At 38.4% G+C, this 18,851-nt stretch overlaps 1 protein-coding gene across 1 annotated transcript in view; it reads left to right on the top strand.

Moving 5' to 3' along the window:
• Window positions 1-18,851, top strand: part of VWA3B (von Willebrand factor A domain containing 3B) — a gene marked incomplete at both ends in the record, with an annotated part of 150,230 nt that overhangs the window by 75,805 nt on the left and 55,574 nt on the right. The window contains 4 exons of the mRNA XM_084235717.1: window positions 1,694-1,832; window positions 3,276-3,407; window positions 10,408-10,506; window positions 17,120-17,302. Coding sequence (XP_084091843.1) covers window positions 1,694-1,832; window positions 3,276-3,407; window positions 10,408-10,506; window positions 17,120-17,302 — 553 coding nt within the window. The remainder of the gene's footprint in view (window positions 1-1,693; window positions 1,833-3,275; window positions 3,408-10,407; window positions 10,507-17,119; window positions 17,303-18,851) is intronic.

Here is an 18,851-nt window from a genome sequence, read left to right as displayed (position 1 = left end):
CCTTGGTGTAGTTTTCTTTACTTTTCTTCTCTTTGTGGTCATTGAATCTCTTGGATCTTTTGATGTATTGTTTTCATAAAACTTGGAAATATTTAGCCAAATAGCTTCAAATATTTTTTCCTCTTTCCACCTTTCTCCTTGTTAGAAGCTAATTACACACATTAGACTCTTGGATATTGTTTCATGGGTCATTTATTCTGTTAATGCTTTTAGCCTTTTTTCTCTGTGTGTTTCATTTAGAATAATTTTCTATTGCTACACCTTCCTTAAAGTTCCATGATCTTTTCTTCTGCTAATGTTTAATCAACTATTAATATCATAAAGTATATTTTTTCATTTCAGTTCTATTTTTACACGTTCCATCTGAGTCTTTTAAAAAACCTTCCATTTCTCACCTCATACTGTTCATACTTTAACTCCTTGAGCATATGGATCACATTTTATAATAGTGGTGTGACATTCATTTTGACAGCCTATTCTGTTGTTGTGTCGTTTTAGATCTGTTTCTGTTGATCCATTTTTCTTCTGTTTCCTGCTTTTTTGACTGACTCGTAATTTCTTACTAGATGTCAGACATTTTGAAATTTACATTGTTGGGTTCTGAATTTTATTGTATTTTTGCTATATGTTTTGTGATGCAGTTAAGTTACTTGGAATTACTTTGATCCCTTTAGAGCTTACTTTTAATATATTAGTATATGTTCAGGGCAGCCTTTACTTGGGGGCTAACCTTGTATTACTGCTAAGGAGATACTCTTGAGAGGACCCTACTTTATATCCCTTATATTAAATAGACTATCCCACTCTGCTTGCTTGGAAGATGAACTCTTCCTAGCTTTGTGTAAGTTCTGAGGTGCTGATCTACCTCCTTTTCAGTGATTTTTTTCCCTGGTTCCAGTAATTTCTTCACATGTATGTCCTGATATTTACTTAGCCAAAATCTCCAGGGTATCCTTCTGCAGATTTCCAGAGTACATGCTCGTTCTCTCTCTGTCTCTCTCTCTCTCCCCACCTTTTCTCTCTCTTCTGCAGCAACCTCCTCTTTAGCACTTTTTCCCTCCAAAGTCTAATTGCCTAGGTCTTACTTGAACTCAGTTTCAAGTATTTTTCCATTTTCTCCCTCCCCCACTTCCTTGGCTTTGCCTGCAGCCATGAACTTAATTTACATCCTGTGAAGGGAGCGTGAGCATGAGCCACAGAAGCAGCCCTGCTCATACAACCACCTGGTACTTGATAATTATAGGGATCTGGGGTTGCTTGATACTGTCTGTAAGCTCCACTGAAGCTTCAGGAATGTGCTGGCACTACTAGCTGGATTGCAATCAGCAGGATTAGAAGGACAAATGGTCTGAAGTCATAGCTGAGCGCCTCAAAATATCAGATGACTGGAAGTAATTTACTTTTGGCTTTGTAACTCAGTATTGGACTTATTTTTCTGTTGGATTTTACTAGTTCTGTTTTTCTTGGATTAATGTTGGATAGTGGAGGGGAGTAATGAGGGAGCCAGCTCAAATGTAGGATTTTCTTTAGAAAACCCTCCAAGTGAGCGATCCACTTACAGAAGACTGTATATAATCAATATAGCACAGCTCAGGCCTCTGTAGCTATATCATTTAAGTTCTTAGGAAGATGCTTGCAATGTTACAGGCTCTAACCATTCACTTGCAACCTTTTTTTTTTTTTTCCTTGCCAGGATTAAATGGCTACAGGATGGGAGTCAAATCCTCTTTGGAAAAGTATATAGTGACTGTGTCTACATTCTCATTGATACATCTCACTCAATGAAGGGCAAACTGGATTTGGTGAAGGACAAGGTCATCCAGTTTATACAGGTTAGATAGAACTATCAGGTGCATGCATTTGGGAGCCTATCATAAATGCATTTCCATCAATCTTCACCTGCAGTGGTTATGAGAGGTGTACAGGTGAGGTTTGCTTCAAGAACCCATAGGCAAGTCACTTCAGAAAATAAACTTCCTTTTGCCACTTAGAGAAACATCAAGTCACCTTTGCAAACAATTTCTTCCTGTGATGGTCCCTCTTGTACCTGGTGGGTTGCTAAGGGTCTTTCTATGTCCATTGCTTCAGGTTTTCTCTATCCTGATACCTGTGGTGTTCAGAAACCTCCACTGTTTTCCAGATATTTTTCAGCTTGGAATTTTAATTTCCATTGTTTATTAGGGGTGCTGTGTGCACTGGCTGTTTTTTTAAGTTCCATGATCTTTTCTTCTGCTAATGTTTAATCAACTATTAATATCATAAAGTATATTTTTTCATTTCAGTTCTATTTCTACAGGTTCCATCTGAGTCTTTTAAAAAAACTTCTGATGTTTAGGAGCTTCCCAGTCTTGTTCTTTTTTTTATTTCATTTAAAGATTTATTTATTTATACATACAAGAACTTGGTTACAGACCAGAGGTGTGGATGGTGAGCGGATTCACCAGAAGCAGAGTGGGGAACAGAACAGGCAGACTGACTGAAACACACTGCTGAGGGGAGCAGCAGGCAAGGCAGGAGAGGTATGCTGTGCCATGTGGGTTGCTCCCTGGCCAGCCGGGGGATAGAACTCGTGCTGCAGAGGCTGCAGACATCTTCACAGGTTGCATCTTAACCCCTTGCGCCACCAGGGAGGCCTGCTTCCTGCTCTTGTTTTACCTGATCTTCTTCTGAGTTGTGTAGCCCAAAAGCATATTTCTCACGATTCTTAACTCCCAGCTTCCACACCTATAAATGGATGTTATGGTGCTTTCATGAGGCAGTGGTATTGATGTGTTAACCAGAGAAAGTAATTGTGAGCAGTGTTTGATAAATACAAAATACAGTTTTAATTTGATAAACCTCTACTGGAGAAAGGTGGGCTGATGGAAGGCTAGTGAATAGATCTCTAAGTGACTAAGTCTTACCAAAATGATGACATAGCTTTGGATTTCTTTTTTTAAAGCAGATTGCATTTAGTGTGCTGATTGGGCACACCATTAATGTCACTATTAAATACATCATTTAATGTCATGTTATTTATAAGCACATATGTGTTGTGTATTTGTTTTTACATATATATACATATATACATCTGTTACATTCTAATATCCAAACGGTATATATTTTATTTAAATATCTTTTTTTAATAAGGAAAGATGGTTTTATTCAACATAATTTTTAGTTTCTGGATCTGAAAATACATGTAATCATAATTAAAATGTATCAAACTGTGACCTGTTCTAATCTTTTCTTCCATTTGAGTAGTTTTGTGGCTAAATAATATTTGTTTCTTACAGGAACAGCTGAAATATAAAAGGAAATTCAATTTTGTACGGTTTGATGCTCAAGCAGTAGCTTGGCGGGAAAAACTTGTTGAAATTGATGAAGATAATTTGAACCAGGCTCAGTCCTGGATTAGAGACATTAAGGTAAGACAGAGGCCAGGTCTGGAAGAAGATCCTGACTTTATCACTTGCTGATAATACTTTGAACTGCAGGGTTGTTAGTGGCTTCCATACTCATTTTGTTTCTATTCTCAGCAAACCTGCAAGTCTCATTTCCAGACCTGCCCTTGGCTCAGAACTCAGTTCCTTTGTGAAAAAAAAATTCAAATGTATTTATTTTGTATTTAAACATTCAGATTTATTTCTCCTGAGAGTTCCTTTTGCTTCAAATGATACATTTAAAACATTTTCCAAGTAAACATTTTCCAAAATGAATTAGTAATGAATTTGTGGAAACACAGGGTCCAGTATGAAAAGTGAAACTGAAATAATTGGGAGAATATTGGGAGAAGGACTGACAACAGGAGCGAGGTAGGGTAGCAGAACATAGGGAAGAAGGTGCAATTGTTTGTCAGGCCCAAATTGTACTTACAGAACTTAAAGGCTCTGCTCTTGGCTTTACATAGACACTGGGGAGGATTTTCCTTTCCTTAAATGTTTTCTTATGTCTCAAACTTATATTGAGTTTTAAAATTATTTTCCCAGAATAACATAGCATTGTGGATATTTGAGATATACTAAAATTGAAACCAAGGGATTTTCTTTAAAAGTTCAAACATTTTTTTAAAAAGTGCAGTGTCTGAGTTTAGAATTTGAGATTTGCTAGGAAGCCACAAATGTACATTAGTGGACCTCCCTGAATATTAACCGAGCAGGGACTATGCTGTTACTGAGATGTTTTGGAGTTCCCTGGCACTTTGTTTTTTAAAAAATAGGAGAGGATATCTGTTCTATAAGAAGCAATAATACCTGTCAAAATTGGACCTAACTGACTACCTTGTCCTAGGAAAGAGTATTATAATCAGTTTGTTAGAGTTCTGGTTTTAACTAATAAATTACTTATGATACAGGTTCTCTCCTTTTACAGACTTATGCAGTAGGAAATATCTTCTTAATACAGAGACACTAATTTAGGGTTTGTGATAACAAGATGTTGTATATGAAATCTCATTAGATGATAACATTGGTTCTGCTTTAGAATCAGCCATCTAAATGGCTAAAAAACCCAAATTTTTTCTCTGTACTCTGCAGAAATCTTAATTGAAGTCCCTTTGTTTGCCTGTTGAATGTGCAAAAATTATTTTCAAGAAGACCAAATTCTTGGCTTGTTCCAGGAATCAACCCAATAAATTCAGAATACCATCCAGGCCTCCTGCATGTGCTGTGTGCTGGTGTCTCAGAGCAGAGCTTCCCCACCAGGCACAGCCCCAGGCCAGCAAAGGATAACAGGTTCTGGGCCATAGTTGGGGCGGGGTCTGGCCCTCAGCTGCCAGGGGAGAGCCCTGATCCCAATTTCCTGTGGTTCTCAGTCTGACTTTCTTCCAATTTTTCTGCCACTTTTCCCACAAAACCTAAACTGTGGGCTTCTGCTACCCCAATAATGCACTACTTAGTTGATCACTTTTTTAGACTTCTGAATCTGAAATCACTTTATATTTATGAAATTATTGCAGTAAAAGTACAGAGAGCTCCTGTATACCCTTCTCCTGGCTTTCCCTAGTGTTGATATCTCACATACCCATAATACTATGATCAAAACGAAGACAACCACATCGATATTATTACCCAAATTACAGACTATATTTAGAGTTCATTATTTTTTTCCACTAATGTTCCTGTTCTGTTCCAGTATTCAAACCAGGATCCCACATCATTGCAGGGCCCCCTTAGTCTCCTCCAATTGAATATCCCTTGTCTTTGATGCCCTTGATATTTCTGAAGGAACTGATTGGATGTTTTGTAAAAAGTCCTTAAATTTGGCTTTGTCTGATGTTTTCTCATGATTAGAATGGGATTGTGGAATCAGAAAGTAAACCACAGGGGTGGCGTGTCCTCAATCCATTGTATCAAGAATACATGATGTTGATACAACTTATGTGATGTTTACTTTGATCACCTGGTTAAGGTGGCATCTGCCCAGTTTCTCCCCTGTTATTTATCCATTCATAAATAATAAATGTTTTGTAGGAGACTCTCTGAAGCTATGCAGATTTGTTCTGTGTCCCTTAATTCACCCATGAATTTTAGCATTTAAGTGGTGGATATTTCTAGAAACAGTTATTACTGTGCTTTTCTAATGGTGATTTTTTTATGTCCTTCATTCCTTTTACACTTATTTGTTGGAATTTTTCTCTAAGGAAGAGAGTTTCACTTTTTTCTCCTTTTTATTTACTCAACAGACATTTATTTGTTTCACTATAAACTCATGGATATTTATTCTACTTTTTAAATAATTATTTCACTACTAAATGGTTCCCACTTTGTCACTGAGAACTCCTTCACATTGTCTCCTGTGTTCTTTTTATTTAATTTATTTTTATTTATTTATGTATACAAGGACTGGAGTGTAGGCTGAGGGTGTTGAGAGGATTCACCAGAGACAAAGTGGGGAGCAGAGCAGGCAGATCTACTGAAATACATTGCTGAGGGGAGCCTCCGGTGAGACAGGAGAGGTCTGCTATGCCATGTGGGTTAGATCCCTGGCCAGGGAGCAAACTTGTGCTGCAGAGGCTGTGGATACTTCATAGTGCTGAGACTTGAACCCCTGTGCCACCAGGGAGACCCATCTTCCTGTGTTCTTTCAACACCCATCCCTTGTTTTTAACACTTTACTTTCTCGCACTGTAAGATATTACATACTTATCTTGTGTTTTTCTTGCCTCAGCCCTGGAATCTACCCCTTCTTCCAAGGAATCTTGTTTTATTTGAGAATGGTATTTAGAAACCCAAATCTTGCCATCTGGGTATGTGTTTATTGTACCAGACTGTCATTGTTCTTAGGCCTTCTTAGTGTATAATAGCCCATGTCTCCACAAACATCTACAATTATGTATCTATCTTCATTTATATTTGCATCAAAAAGAAAAACAAAGCCTTGAGTTCATACTGGTAGCTCTTGCTCCAGTCCAGAGCCACAGGGTCTATTTGTAATGAACCTATTTGTAACTTTGACTGTGAGAAACCCTACTTGCATTATCTGTAATGAATTTGTTTATGTGTTCAGTTTTACTATATATATAAAGTAGTTCAAAATTGCTAGTCCATGCTTTATGAGAAGTAAATCTATCAGCTTGAGTGTGGTATTTGTGTACCATTTTTTTTTCTTTAGCCTTACACTGTCTGGTCAAAAACTGTTTTCTAAAGTTATGCAATCAGGTACTTTGACCCAGCCCCTCAATGTGTTCATTCATTAGCTGTATAGCTAGAGTCATTGGTCATAGGCTACATTCCATCTTGGGATCCCTTTATATCCCAGTTAAATCCACTCACTATAGTGCCATTTTGTCATTTTGATAATTGTATGGAGTCAATATTTATATCACAGAACTGAAGAGAATAGCTCTAGCACCCCCTGTCAAATTTCCTCATGTGCCCCCAACTAGTTAACCTCTCCTCCCTGTTGGTAACCACTGCTTTGTTTTTCTGTTCCTATGGTTTTATCTGTTCCAGAATGTCATATAAATGGAAACATACAATATGTAGTTCTTTGTTCTAGTTTCTCTTACTTAACCAAAATACATTGAAGATTTACCCAATTTATTTTATGAATCAAGAGTTTCTTCCTTTCTGGATAGAAAACTGCTTATTCATTTTCTGTTGAAGGACATCTATGTCATTATCCATTTGGGGAATTTATTTTATAAATAAAGTGGCTATGAATATGTGCATATAGGTTTTTATGTAAATATTTTTCACACATTTATGTGTAAACATGTATCTGAGATTTTACCTTGCTTACAAACTAACATGGATGCTGGTGAAGACCTCATACTCCTGGGTCAGAGACTATGGACTTTATTACAGCAACAGCAGTCTCTAGATTATCAGAATTTTCTTGCACCAGTTCCCTGAGTTTCAGTTCCCACAGGGTAAAATTAAGCAGGCCAGGTAACACACAAAGTAGGTTGTGTGTGCTAAAAGAGGGACCCTGAACTTATTGAGACTGGACTTTCTATAACAAATGGTAAGCAGGCTTGTCCTTTCCTCCGGAGTTAAATGTCATCTTTGTACTGGATAATAAGCATGCCTGCCCTTGGCTCTGAAGGGAAATACTATCTCTGTTTTCCATGGCTGTTCATAATATAAACATCCTTAAAAAGACAGGCCAGGGCAAAGGCAGTCTCTCTGCTTGCAAGATATATAGAAAGGCAAGTGTGACCCATGGGAATGGTTTCATTTCATTTCACTTGGATATGAATAAATACTTAAAAGTAGGATTGCTGGGTTGTATGGTAAGTGCATGTTTAACCTAAAAACAAACTGCCAAACTTTTCCAAAGTGGCTGTACCATCTTGCATTTCCATCAGCAGTATGTGAGAGCTCCAATTGCTTTACATCCTCTCCAGCACTTGATATTGCCAGGTTATTATTTTATTTTAACCATTCTAATATGGGTAAAATATGTGCTGTGGTGTCCTGCTGTGGTTTAATCTGCATTTACTTATTACTAATAATCTTGAGCATGTCTTCATAACTTATTTGTCATCTGTTTAAATCTTTAGTTCATTTTTAAATTTTTTTTTTAAGTAGAGTTTCTTTATGTATTCTGGAAATAAGAACTTTATTTATTAGATAACTTTATGCAATTTTCAAATATTTTTTTCTCAATCTGTGGCTTATCTTTTCATTGCCTTAAAAGAATCTTGCATGGAGCAAAGGTTTAATTTTGATAAAGTCCAAGTTTTCATTTTTCTTGTATGGGTGTGCTTATGGCATCTAAACCCAAGGGCATGCAGGGTTCCTCCTGTTTTCATCTCAAAATAAAGTATTTGCGTGTTTAGATTTAAGATCTTTTTTTTTTAAGATCCATTTTGAATTCATTTTTATAAGAAGTGTGAGATAGGGTTCATCATTGTTTATTGAAATCACTAAAATTTCTCCCTGAATTTCCTTTGCTTCTTTATCAAAAATCATTTGACTGTGTCCATGTGCATCTGTTTCTGGAGTCTCTTACATTTCATTGAACTAGATGTCTTTTCCCACAACATACTGTTTTTATTACTGTAACTTTATGCTAAACTTTGAAATTAGCTAGGAGTCCTCTAACTTTGTTGTCCTTTGCAAAATTTTTGGTCATCCTAATTACTTTGACCTGCCGTATGAATTTTAGAATCAGTTGTTGACATTTATAAGGAAGTGTTCTAGGATTTTGGTTGGGATTGCATTAAGTCTTTATTTTCAGATTCAGGAGAACTGACAGTTTAGCACTGTATATATCTCCATTGATTTAGTTTTTTTGTTACTATTATGTATGATAATTTAAATTTTGATTGCTTATTGCAATGAATTTTGGGGTATTTGCCTTGTATCCTAACTTACTAAACTCATTAATTCTATGAGATTTGCTGTAGATTTCTTCAATGATGTTATTTATGAATGACATGATTGTATTTCTTATTTTCTAATCTATATGATTTTATTTCTTCCTTGTTTTAAAGCACTTACTAGGACTTTCAGTTTCATGTTGAACAGGACTGGTGAGAATGTACATCCTTGCTTTGTTCCTAACATTAGAGAAGCATTCAGTCTTTTACCATTAGGTACTTGCTAGCTGCAGCCCTCTTTCCTTGTAGATGTACTTTATTAAGTTAACAGTATTCCCTTCTATTCTTGGTTTACTGAGTATTGTTATAAATGAGCGATGAATTTTGTCAAATATATTTTCTGCATCCGTACTCTGTTAATATGACAAATTACATTGAGTTATTTTCAAATGTTGCATATGCATTATGTTTCTGAGATAATTCCACATGTTCATAATGTGTTATGCCTTACTTTCAGTAGGCATGGTGTCCTACAGTTTCAGGGATGGGCCTTTTCAGTGGTTCTGAGCCCAGCACCTGTCCCTGCTCCTTCCTGAGATATGGAGAGTTTATTGTTTTCCTTTCGTCTTTCCCCAGATGTCCTGGATTTTTACCATAGCCTTAAGAGTGGCCATTTTGTTGTCGCCCCCGCCCCCCACCCGACTCCCTGCAACACACACACCCAAGCAGATTAAGGCCTTTGTTCTGTAAAGGGAATAAAGGAGAGGGTCTCTGTGGATATTCATGGGTCACTCACTGTTTCTTGTCCCATTTCTGCATCACCAAGAAGACTCTCTCAACCTTTTTTCTGAACGACTTGTGGCGAAAAAGCCTTTAAGAGTGCACAGATCACTCCCCCCACCCCACGTATACCCCCACCCCACCCCGCCTTTACCCTCTCACCAGTACACACCTGGCCAACCTCTACCAGTTCTTCCTACCTCCCAGGCAGACTCTCCCTGCTAAGGATCTGGCTGTGTCTTACCTGACTCCACAGGTAGCCCTCTCTCCTCAGATTTCAGATGTCAGTTTCCCTGTTACCTAAACACTCTGATGGATGTAACAAACATCATGTACTTACTGTTTGACTTTTTAGCATAATGAATTTGGGGGTGATACTCTTGCCAATGTTCCCTGGGCAGAAATGGAAGGAGTTTTAAAAATGTACAATATCTTTGCTGTGTACCCAGATTGCTAATGATTCCACATTCATATTTATCAAATATTGGGTGTCATGCCTAATCCTGGTTTCAACAAATATGATCCCTGCCAGGGTGTATTCATGCTGCATGTTTAAGCTGTGCTGACAGCTGAATGAAAGTAACTGAGTATCTTACACAGAAACAAAGATGAAATTGCGTTAAGAGCTCTGTTGTCAGAACAGGAAATCCATAGTCCTGGCTGCTAGCAGTCCCACCACTGAATAGAGGCTTTTATGGCATACCCAGGGATTTGGTTTCTTGGAATCACTGGGCTTAAATTATCTCAATATAATTTAAATTCATCTTTTATTTCACAAGTAATTTTCTTTCTTTTTCTGGAAGCAAAAAATAAATGCCATTTGTTTGTGAGCTGTTTTTTGAGATTCAATTATGTGCTCAGTGTCTCTCTCTTTCTTATAGATTGGAAGTTCTACAAACACCCTGAATGCCCTGCAAATTGCTTTTGCTGATAAGGAAACACAAGTTATCTACCTCCTGACAGATGGGAGACCTGATCAGGTACTTATCAAAGTTGGCAACAAAGAGGGACTCACCAATACCCTGAAAGTGAAGGCAGAGAATGAATTTTGGGGACCTTTTCAAGGGCCGTAGAAAAAAGTGTTGAGAGATTTCCTTGGGTTAGGCACCCAGCACTGAGGTGAGAAAATGCACTGAGGAATTCTTTTGTCTCCTAAGACCCTGAAGAGAATTTATGTGACAGTGAATGTTGCCTGGTTAATGTGACACACCCGTAGCTAGCTCAGAGAGCAATTCCATGAAAGGAGACATTCGCCTTCTATTGAAGACTCGTTTACATTTTATTACAAACTAGGAGTGAGGAGGATTCTTTTTGATTTTTTTCCTTTGGGGACTTTGAATCTAAACATGTCACTGTACAATGTCCTTAGTTTTATCCCTAATTTTAACTTTGTAATTATTTAAACAAAAGCATGCCTTTCTGGTGAAATGTTCTTTCTTTGTTTAGCCTAGCTGGACAATATTTGAAAAGTTTGAGCAGGGTCTGTTCATCTTCTTTTGAGTTTTGTGAATGAAAGACAAATGCTCCAGGCCTTAAATAAATATATGGATTTGCAGACTAGTACAATGTAAATTAACTGCTGAGGTGAATTGTATCAACTTGCATCCTTCATTTGAGGTGTTTACATGTAGAGACTGCTAGGCAAATATTTTACTGCTAGGTATGGTCCAGTCTGTAAGTGTCAAATGGTCCAGTCTTAAGTAAAACAACTGAATTTTACCACCATATGAGATTTATGGTGAAATTGTATGCAGAGTAAAATTATATTTTGAATGATTTTCCCGTCAACTACACTGTGTTTTCTATTCATAGGGAATTAACTGTGTTTGTTATGTTTCATGTTTGGTGCCAAAGTTTGAGGCTAAAAAGATGAATAATATCTCACCTCTACTAACAGAAGCTTACTCTTTGGAGATGTGCTATTATACAGTTAAGCTCTGTTATGACACAGAGGACAGAGGGACTGTGTTATGAGACACCTGGGAACACAGAGGGATGAATTCTGCTATTCAAGATGGAGAAACCAGGGGAGGTTCCACTGTGGAGACATTTCAGGTGTGCCTAGAAAGAGGAGAAAGAATTTTTTAACCAGAGATTACTGATCTCCTGGGCAGAAGGAGCAGAAGTGTGAAAACACATGTACTACTAAGAGAAATCATCCAAGAACAAGGACAGTAATGAAAAGAATGCAGCAGGTTCTAGAAAGTTAGGATGAGGGAGACTGTGGGGGTCATTGGCTGCTACACAGAAAGGTGGGCTTTTCCATGTGGGCCTCTCAGAAGAGCAAATGTTATATGCCCAGTAGTGCCAGGGAAAGTGAGAACTTGGAGAGAGCTAATAAGGGCCCATCTTCAATGGGAGCAGCAGAAATAGAGGGAAGGGAACTCTCTTCAAAGATATGATAGTCAAAGTGGCACCACAGGGCTTGGTGACCCTATTGGGAGCAGGGGAGGGTGGAGTGAGGAAGGTGGGAGCAAGAGAGAAAGACATCAAAACATCTGGTTTCTGATGATGATTTTATCAGAATTTGATAATTTAGCCATGTCCTCTGGGGATGGACTTTAATATTATTTTGAACCTTTCTATTATATATGCTATTGCAAAGTAATAGTGCATATTTATCATTTTTTACATGCTTGAATATATCTGTAGTATAAAAATTCTGATAAAATTTGAAGGAGCTGCTGGTGGAGGAAACTGATTTTGATTACCTATGGTCCACAGATGTCCAGACACTCCCAGCATTATAGGGATGGCATTTGGGGAAAGAAGTAGATTGGAGATTCTGATTTGAAATTTATCTAGACAAGGGGTCGTTTTCTTTTTAATAAACTTTCTGATTTCATTGCTTACACTATAAGCAATTTAGAAAATAGAGATAAACACAAGAAAAAAATTAAATGACTCATAATTCAATCTCATGTTCTTCTTTTTTCATCTAATATGTTATTTTTTCCAGGTCATGAGAAATTCTTCAGAAACATCATTCCCTATGATTGCATCATTCCATTGTATACCTTTAATTAAACTCTACCTTAAGTTTTAATTTTATTTATTTCATTTCTGAGTAAGATGTCACATGGTATAAATTAAAAAGATACAATGGGGTAGGTAGAGAAAATTCTCTCTCCCACCTTCTGTTCATCAGCTAAGAGATAAAGTACATTACCAGTTTTTTGTATGTTCTGCAGCTTTTTATTAATAAAACAATATGCCTTGGAGATTACTTAATATTTCACAAAGAGCTTCATTTTTTTTTTCTTAATTTTTTTATAACTGCCCAATTCTAATCACATGGCTGTTTAGCCATGTCCTCTGGGGATGGACTTTTACATTATTTGTGCATATTTATCATTTTTTAGATGTTTGAATATATCTGTAGTGTAAATTCTGAGACGTGAATGCAGTCAAAAGGCATGTGGTTTTGATAGATGCTAACTGCCAAATAACCCCCCACACCCCAGCCCCTCAAAAGATGTACCAAGTACCACTCCTTCTAGCAGTATAGTAAGAAGAATACTTACTCTGCAATCCATCGTAGACTTCTGAAATCTCCCAACAGACTATGCAAAATGCACTCAGACATTTCCCTGGGGTAAAGATCAGTTGCTTTCATCAGATTCTCAGAGGATCTCTGGTTTACTTAAAGATGTATAATCAAGGATATAGATAATAGTGGGAATCAGAAATATGCAGATCACTCAGAAAGTAATTTATAAACTCTTATTTATTCATGTTCATCATAATATCTGATTTTCCCACATCCAATCTATCTATTTTGCATATTTTCTTATCCCCCAGACTCTCAAAAAAGCAAATGGATAGTTGATATTTAGTTCATGTAGACAACTTTAAGATGTACCACCCAACCTCCATTTGTTTTTTAATTTTCACTGATTTTGTAGGACCTGCACACATGGTGTCAATGTTATTTACTTGCAAATACTCAACAGAATTTTCTAATCAGAACACATAAAGATGCTGTTAGAATTCAGTTACACAGACACCAGTTTACTGCTTCTTTATTAAATGCTTAGAGCATAATTATATAGCAATATAAATCTTTTAAATCAAGTTAAAATAGGTCTAGTAATAATAGTCTTCATTCAATCAATAGGTGTCCTAGGTAGGCATCTGTAGGTGTGAACAGAAACCTCAGGGCTTCTGCTGGCAGCAACCTCATGCATTTTGGGCTGCATTTATTTTGGGAATTCTTTGAAGTTAGGAACGTACCCTGACAGAAATCAAGAAAGTGAAGATTAGGAAGGTTTTCGCTCCATTCTAAATCAAATAAATGGATAAATCCTAACATGATAATGTGCAGATGGGGGCATGGGAAAGCACCATGTAGCCACCTGCACAAACCTCCTTCAGGCATTTAGAAGGACCCACCCCTGCCTTTCTTCCACCCCAAGTTGACTGCAGTGGTGAAAAGGAGATTTGCCTGTCTCTTTGTTTAGGCTCTGAGAAGAGGAAACTGGGGGTGGGTGGGGAGTCTCTCAGGTGTGCTGCTTGGCCTCACTGAGGGACTGGAGGAAACTTTTGTTTTACAGGAGTCACACAGGAGTGGCTTCACCACACTCCACAGCCCAGCAGCACCATGAGAGTGGGTGGCTGGAAAGAGTCAGGGTTAGTCAGGCTGCAGTAGTGAGAGGTTGATTACAATGTTGAGTCTACTCTTCAGAGCCATAAAGACATAAAGTAGCTAAAGGAATCCTCAGGACACAAATGGCTATTTTTCCATTGCAGAGGCGGAGCTCCCTAACCTCTGCCCAGCTCCCCAGTGCCACCCTGGGCACTGGAACATCATGCCAGTTTAGTATACACTGTGAGGGCCTGGCTAAAAGTAAGGGACATAAGTATACACGTCACAGCCTTCCTTGTGTTCACACTCTGTACAGAATGATGGAACAGCTGTAGAGCTAGAGACCAGTCAGAAGCTCATCCCCTGAAATGCCCTTCTGAATGACCTTGGGCCTGTGTCATCTAATGTGAATTTCCTCATCTGTAGCTTAAAAATTATGCTCCCTTTTCACAAGGTTGTTGTGAGTAAATGAGATGATGTGCCCATGAATTCATCCCTGTAATATTTATCGAACACCTTTTATGTGGTAGGCACTGCTGTGAGTCTGAAATTCAGTGGTGAGCAAGATGAGGTACCTGCCTTGATGCTTATATTTTCTGGGGATCTAGGCAATGAGCAAATAAATATGTGAAGTAATGTCAGGCCACATATGAAAAGATGGAAATGCTACCCTTGGTACCTGGCACTTACACAGTCAGTATAAATCAATGTTATAGCTGTAGTTCCTGGCGAAAACTATGTCAAATTAACAGAATTGAGGTCTATTACCTCTAGTCTGGTGTGTGGGGCTGAGGGGCTATGGCCAGGAGGCCATGGGTAGAAATGAGGATAACAGTAGTACCTGCCTCCAAGGGCTATGGGAAGGATGCTGGGAGAGAGCACAGCAGCGTGCTTAGTGCCGCATCCATAGTTTGTGCTCCAAATGGGAGTCTAGTTGTAGGAAGGAGAGGTAGAAGCAGAGAACTTTGCTCTGCCCCTGTAGTGGACAAGAAAAATGGGGCCACCCCTCCAGTGGGTTGCTTGCTCTTCGGTTAGGAAACCAGCTGATGACCCAAAGAGAGGGAAGAGAAGAATCAAGATGTAGAAGTGGGGCCTCCCTGGTGGCGCAAGGGGTTAAGCACAGCACTGTGAAGCTATCAGCAGCCTCTGCAGCACAAGTTCTATCTCCAGCCAGCCAGGGAGCAACACACATGGCCCAACAGACCTCTCCTGACTCACCTGCTGCTCCCCTCAGCAGTGTATTTCAGTCAGTCTGCCTGTTCTGTTCCCCACTCTGTCTCTGGTGAATCCTCTCACCCCCACCCCACAACTCTGGCCTACACCCCAGTTCTTGTATGCATAAATAAATCTTTTTAAAAAAAAAGAGGTAGAGGTGGGTTTATGGGTAACGGCAGGCTTGAGGCTGGAGCCAGAGAGGGAGACTGAGGCTGTGTGTATGTGGTGGCTGGAATGAAACCAGACTTGAGCACCATTTAGTTAGCTGCTTCCCTGGGCAGTGTGTGAGCTTCCCAAGGGCAACCAGTAGTAAGTCAACTCTCTCCCTCATCTCCCTGCCTCCTCAGGCTTCAAAAGAAAATTGATGAGCAAGGGCTAAAAGCCAAAGAACAGGAATCTGAAAGGAGGAGGGGCCTAAAGAAGTCAGCTCCCAAAGAGGGACTTTGTCACTGGGAGACTGACCAAGTGGGATGAGGATGATCATAGGCAGCCTCTGAAGGTTTTCAGCTAGGCTGTAGTGCTGATAGAAAAGAGACAGGGAACTCATCTACTCACTGTCCTCAGTAATGTTTACTGAGAGTTGATTCTTACCAAGAAATAGTATTTGTTACAAGTTAGGGAAGTAATCTGGCATTGCTTCTAGTACCAAAAATTGACTCTGAGCTTGGTGACCCTGGGAATCTTACTTTCTGAATCTTAGTATCTTAATCTCTCATGAAGTTTATATTTACCATGCAAATTAGTGTTGTATATGACTTGGAAAAAAGCAAATAATGGGTGAAAAAACTGGGGGGGGGCTTATATTTCTATGGATAAGAAATGTGCCCACATGTAGTCAAGGTTATATAGGGATACATGGATGGTTCCCAGAAAATAAGCTTCCTTTGTATGTGACTTTGTACCTTTGTCTGTGACTTCTATTCTCATGGTTGTAAGATGGCTGCTGCACCTCTAAGTAGAGTGTCCATTTCCAGGGAGGAAGAAGGGCAAGGATTTTAGCGTTTTTCTTGTAAAGTTTTATCTTTTTACGGTCAAGGGAATGTTCCCCTGGGACTTCTTATGTTTCATTGGCCAGAACTGAATCACATGGCCATCCTTGGCTGCAAAAGTCCTAGAAGGAGGGTGAGGGGTGTGTGTGTGAGTGTGTGTGTGTATGTGTATGTAGTGTTTGTATTTTGTTGTTGTTAACTGGGCATATTACTACCATGTGAAGAAAATTAGTGCTCTGACAGTAAAAAAGGAGAGGAATGAGCATTAAGTAGGAGCAGTCCTTCAGAAACTATTTCACAAGACAGTAGTGGGGATTAACTGGGGTACTGTGTCCCCAATATATCCTGAGGGCCCAGCACACAGATGGACCCTTAATAAATGTTTCCTCTGGGAGGCACACTCACCATGGGATATCTGAAGCTGGAAATTGCTCTTTGATGGAGATACTTTGGAAGCAACACTGAGCTCCAGTGGTCTCATTCTATGAAATCTCAATGGCCAGGATGTTTTACTTATGGTTTCCAACTCCAGTATCTGAAGTAGCTTAAAGCACAACCCAACACTCTAAACTTACGTGTACCTAAAGTTGAGTGACTTGGCTATCTAAATCTCTCTCCCACATACTTTTTCCAACCAACTTATACCCGTTCCATGTCCCTAGATTTTGTACTGTCACTATCTGGCATTGTTGGCTTTGCTTATTTACTTGAATTGAAGGAATTACCTGTTGAGAATTTTACCACCTACAATAAAAACAAGGGTTTTCATGTTTTTTTCTCTTTTCCTATTTCTATCATTTTCAGCCACCGGAAATGGTTATAGACCAAGTCAAAGCTTTTAAAAATATTCCTATCTATACCATCTCCTTCAATTACTATGATGAGATTGCAAATGAATTTTTGAAAGAGCTTGCTTCTTTGACTGGAGGAGAATTTCATTGTTATAATTTTGGCTGCAAGGATGCCTTCCCACCAGTGACTGTTCAGGTAAGAGCTTGATGAGCTGAGAAGAACGTATTTTTGTAATTGAGCATTTTAGACTGGAGGCCCACTGACAAAATTAGATTGGAAAACAGTAATCACAAAGTCAGATCTAGTAAGTGAATTGTGTCACAATGTGTATACCAATGTTTCTTAAAATGTAATCCAAAGACCATCTGAGCTCAGGCACTTATAAAAATGCAGATTCCTGGATTGTACTTCAGAGCTACTAAATTAGACTCTAGGCTTAGACACCCAGTAATATTTAATTAAGATATGCATTTTTTTCTTCTCAACAATTTATTATGGAAAGTTTCAAAAATACACAAAATTAGAAAAGCATGTGGACCCCCATGTATACATTAGTCACCCAACAATTATCAACATTTCGCCAAGCTTCCAGAATCCATTCTTTTAACAAGTATCCCAGGGGGTCCATATGTGAAGCCCGTTAACTAATGCTGTATGCAGACAATTGTGGGAAGTTTTAAAAAAATACAAATGTTAGGTAGCTGTCTCCCGATGTCTTAGACTATGTAACTATGCAACCATCTGATAAAACAATTCATACTAATGGGAGAAAATTCTACTCTCGGATCTTGTCTGGGGAATATACTTTCAAGGATGTCCTGCTAGAGAATGTTTTTTGTGTCTTATTATCTGCCCTGAGAAGTGATCATAATTCCAGAACAAGTCAGAGCACTGACAAGTACTTGCATATGAGGAAATTACTGGAGTCTGGGGAAAGACTCACCCAAGAGGCTTGTAAGGAACAGTACTCTGACCTCACATAGGGTTTGGCATAGGGACTACTTGCAACAACTAGGCTGAAAAACCTCTTAATTCTACATGCATGGGGTAGAGTACACAGATCCACCTGAATCTTTCTTCAGTACTGGCAACAGCCAAGTAAGTGTTCCTCCAGTTCTGACTAGCAAATCTTAAATTCAATACCTGAAAGTATCAAACTCTTTCCAAGGAACTTAACTGCATCCCTGAACAAGTTCCCCAAATAATTATAAGAACAAAAATATCCACCACCCAACAAAGTAAAATTGACAATTTCTGGTATCTAGTCAAATAGTACAGAATATGCAAAGAAGCAGGAAAATGCAGGCCTAGAATAAGGAGAAAAAGCAAACAGAAAAATTAAGCATATGCAAACTGACTCAGATGTCAGTGTTAGATTAAATAATAAATTGCTCAAAGACATGCAAAAGCTCTTTTGCTCATGCAAAAGTTCTAAATAAAATTTAGCAAACTGAAGTTAATAATATATTAAAAGTCTAATATATACTGACCCAATTTGGTATATCCCAGAAATGCAGGGTTGGTTTAACATTTGAAAATCAATGCATGATTTACCATATTAACATATTTTTAAAAACTTTTATAATCATCTCAATTAATGCATAAAACATGTTGAAAAAGTCTAAGATATGTTTCTGATAAAAGCTCCCACTGGGAGGAGAAGAATTAAGGGGATAATGAGGAAGACAGATCAAGATGGGATATGAAAAAACATTGGGAGTGGGCCTCGCTGGTGCGCAAGGGA

Source organism: Talpa europaea (genome assembly GCF_964194135.1).
Source record: "Talpa europaea genome assembly, chromosome: 6".
Taxonomy (NCBI): domain Eukaryota; kingdom Metazoa; phylum Chordata; class Mammalia; order Eulipotyphla; family Talpidae; genus Talpa; species Talpa europaea.
Note: the sequence above shows the minus strand (reverse complement) of the source record. Positions and strands in the feature narration are given on the sequence as shown.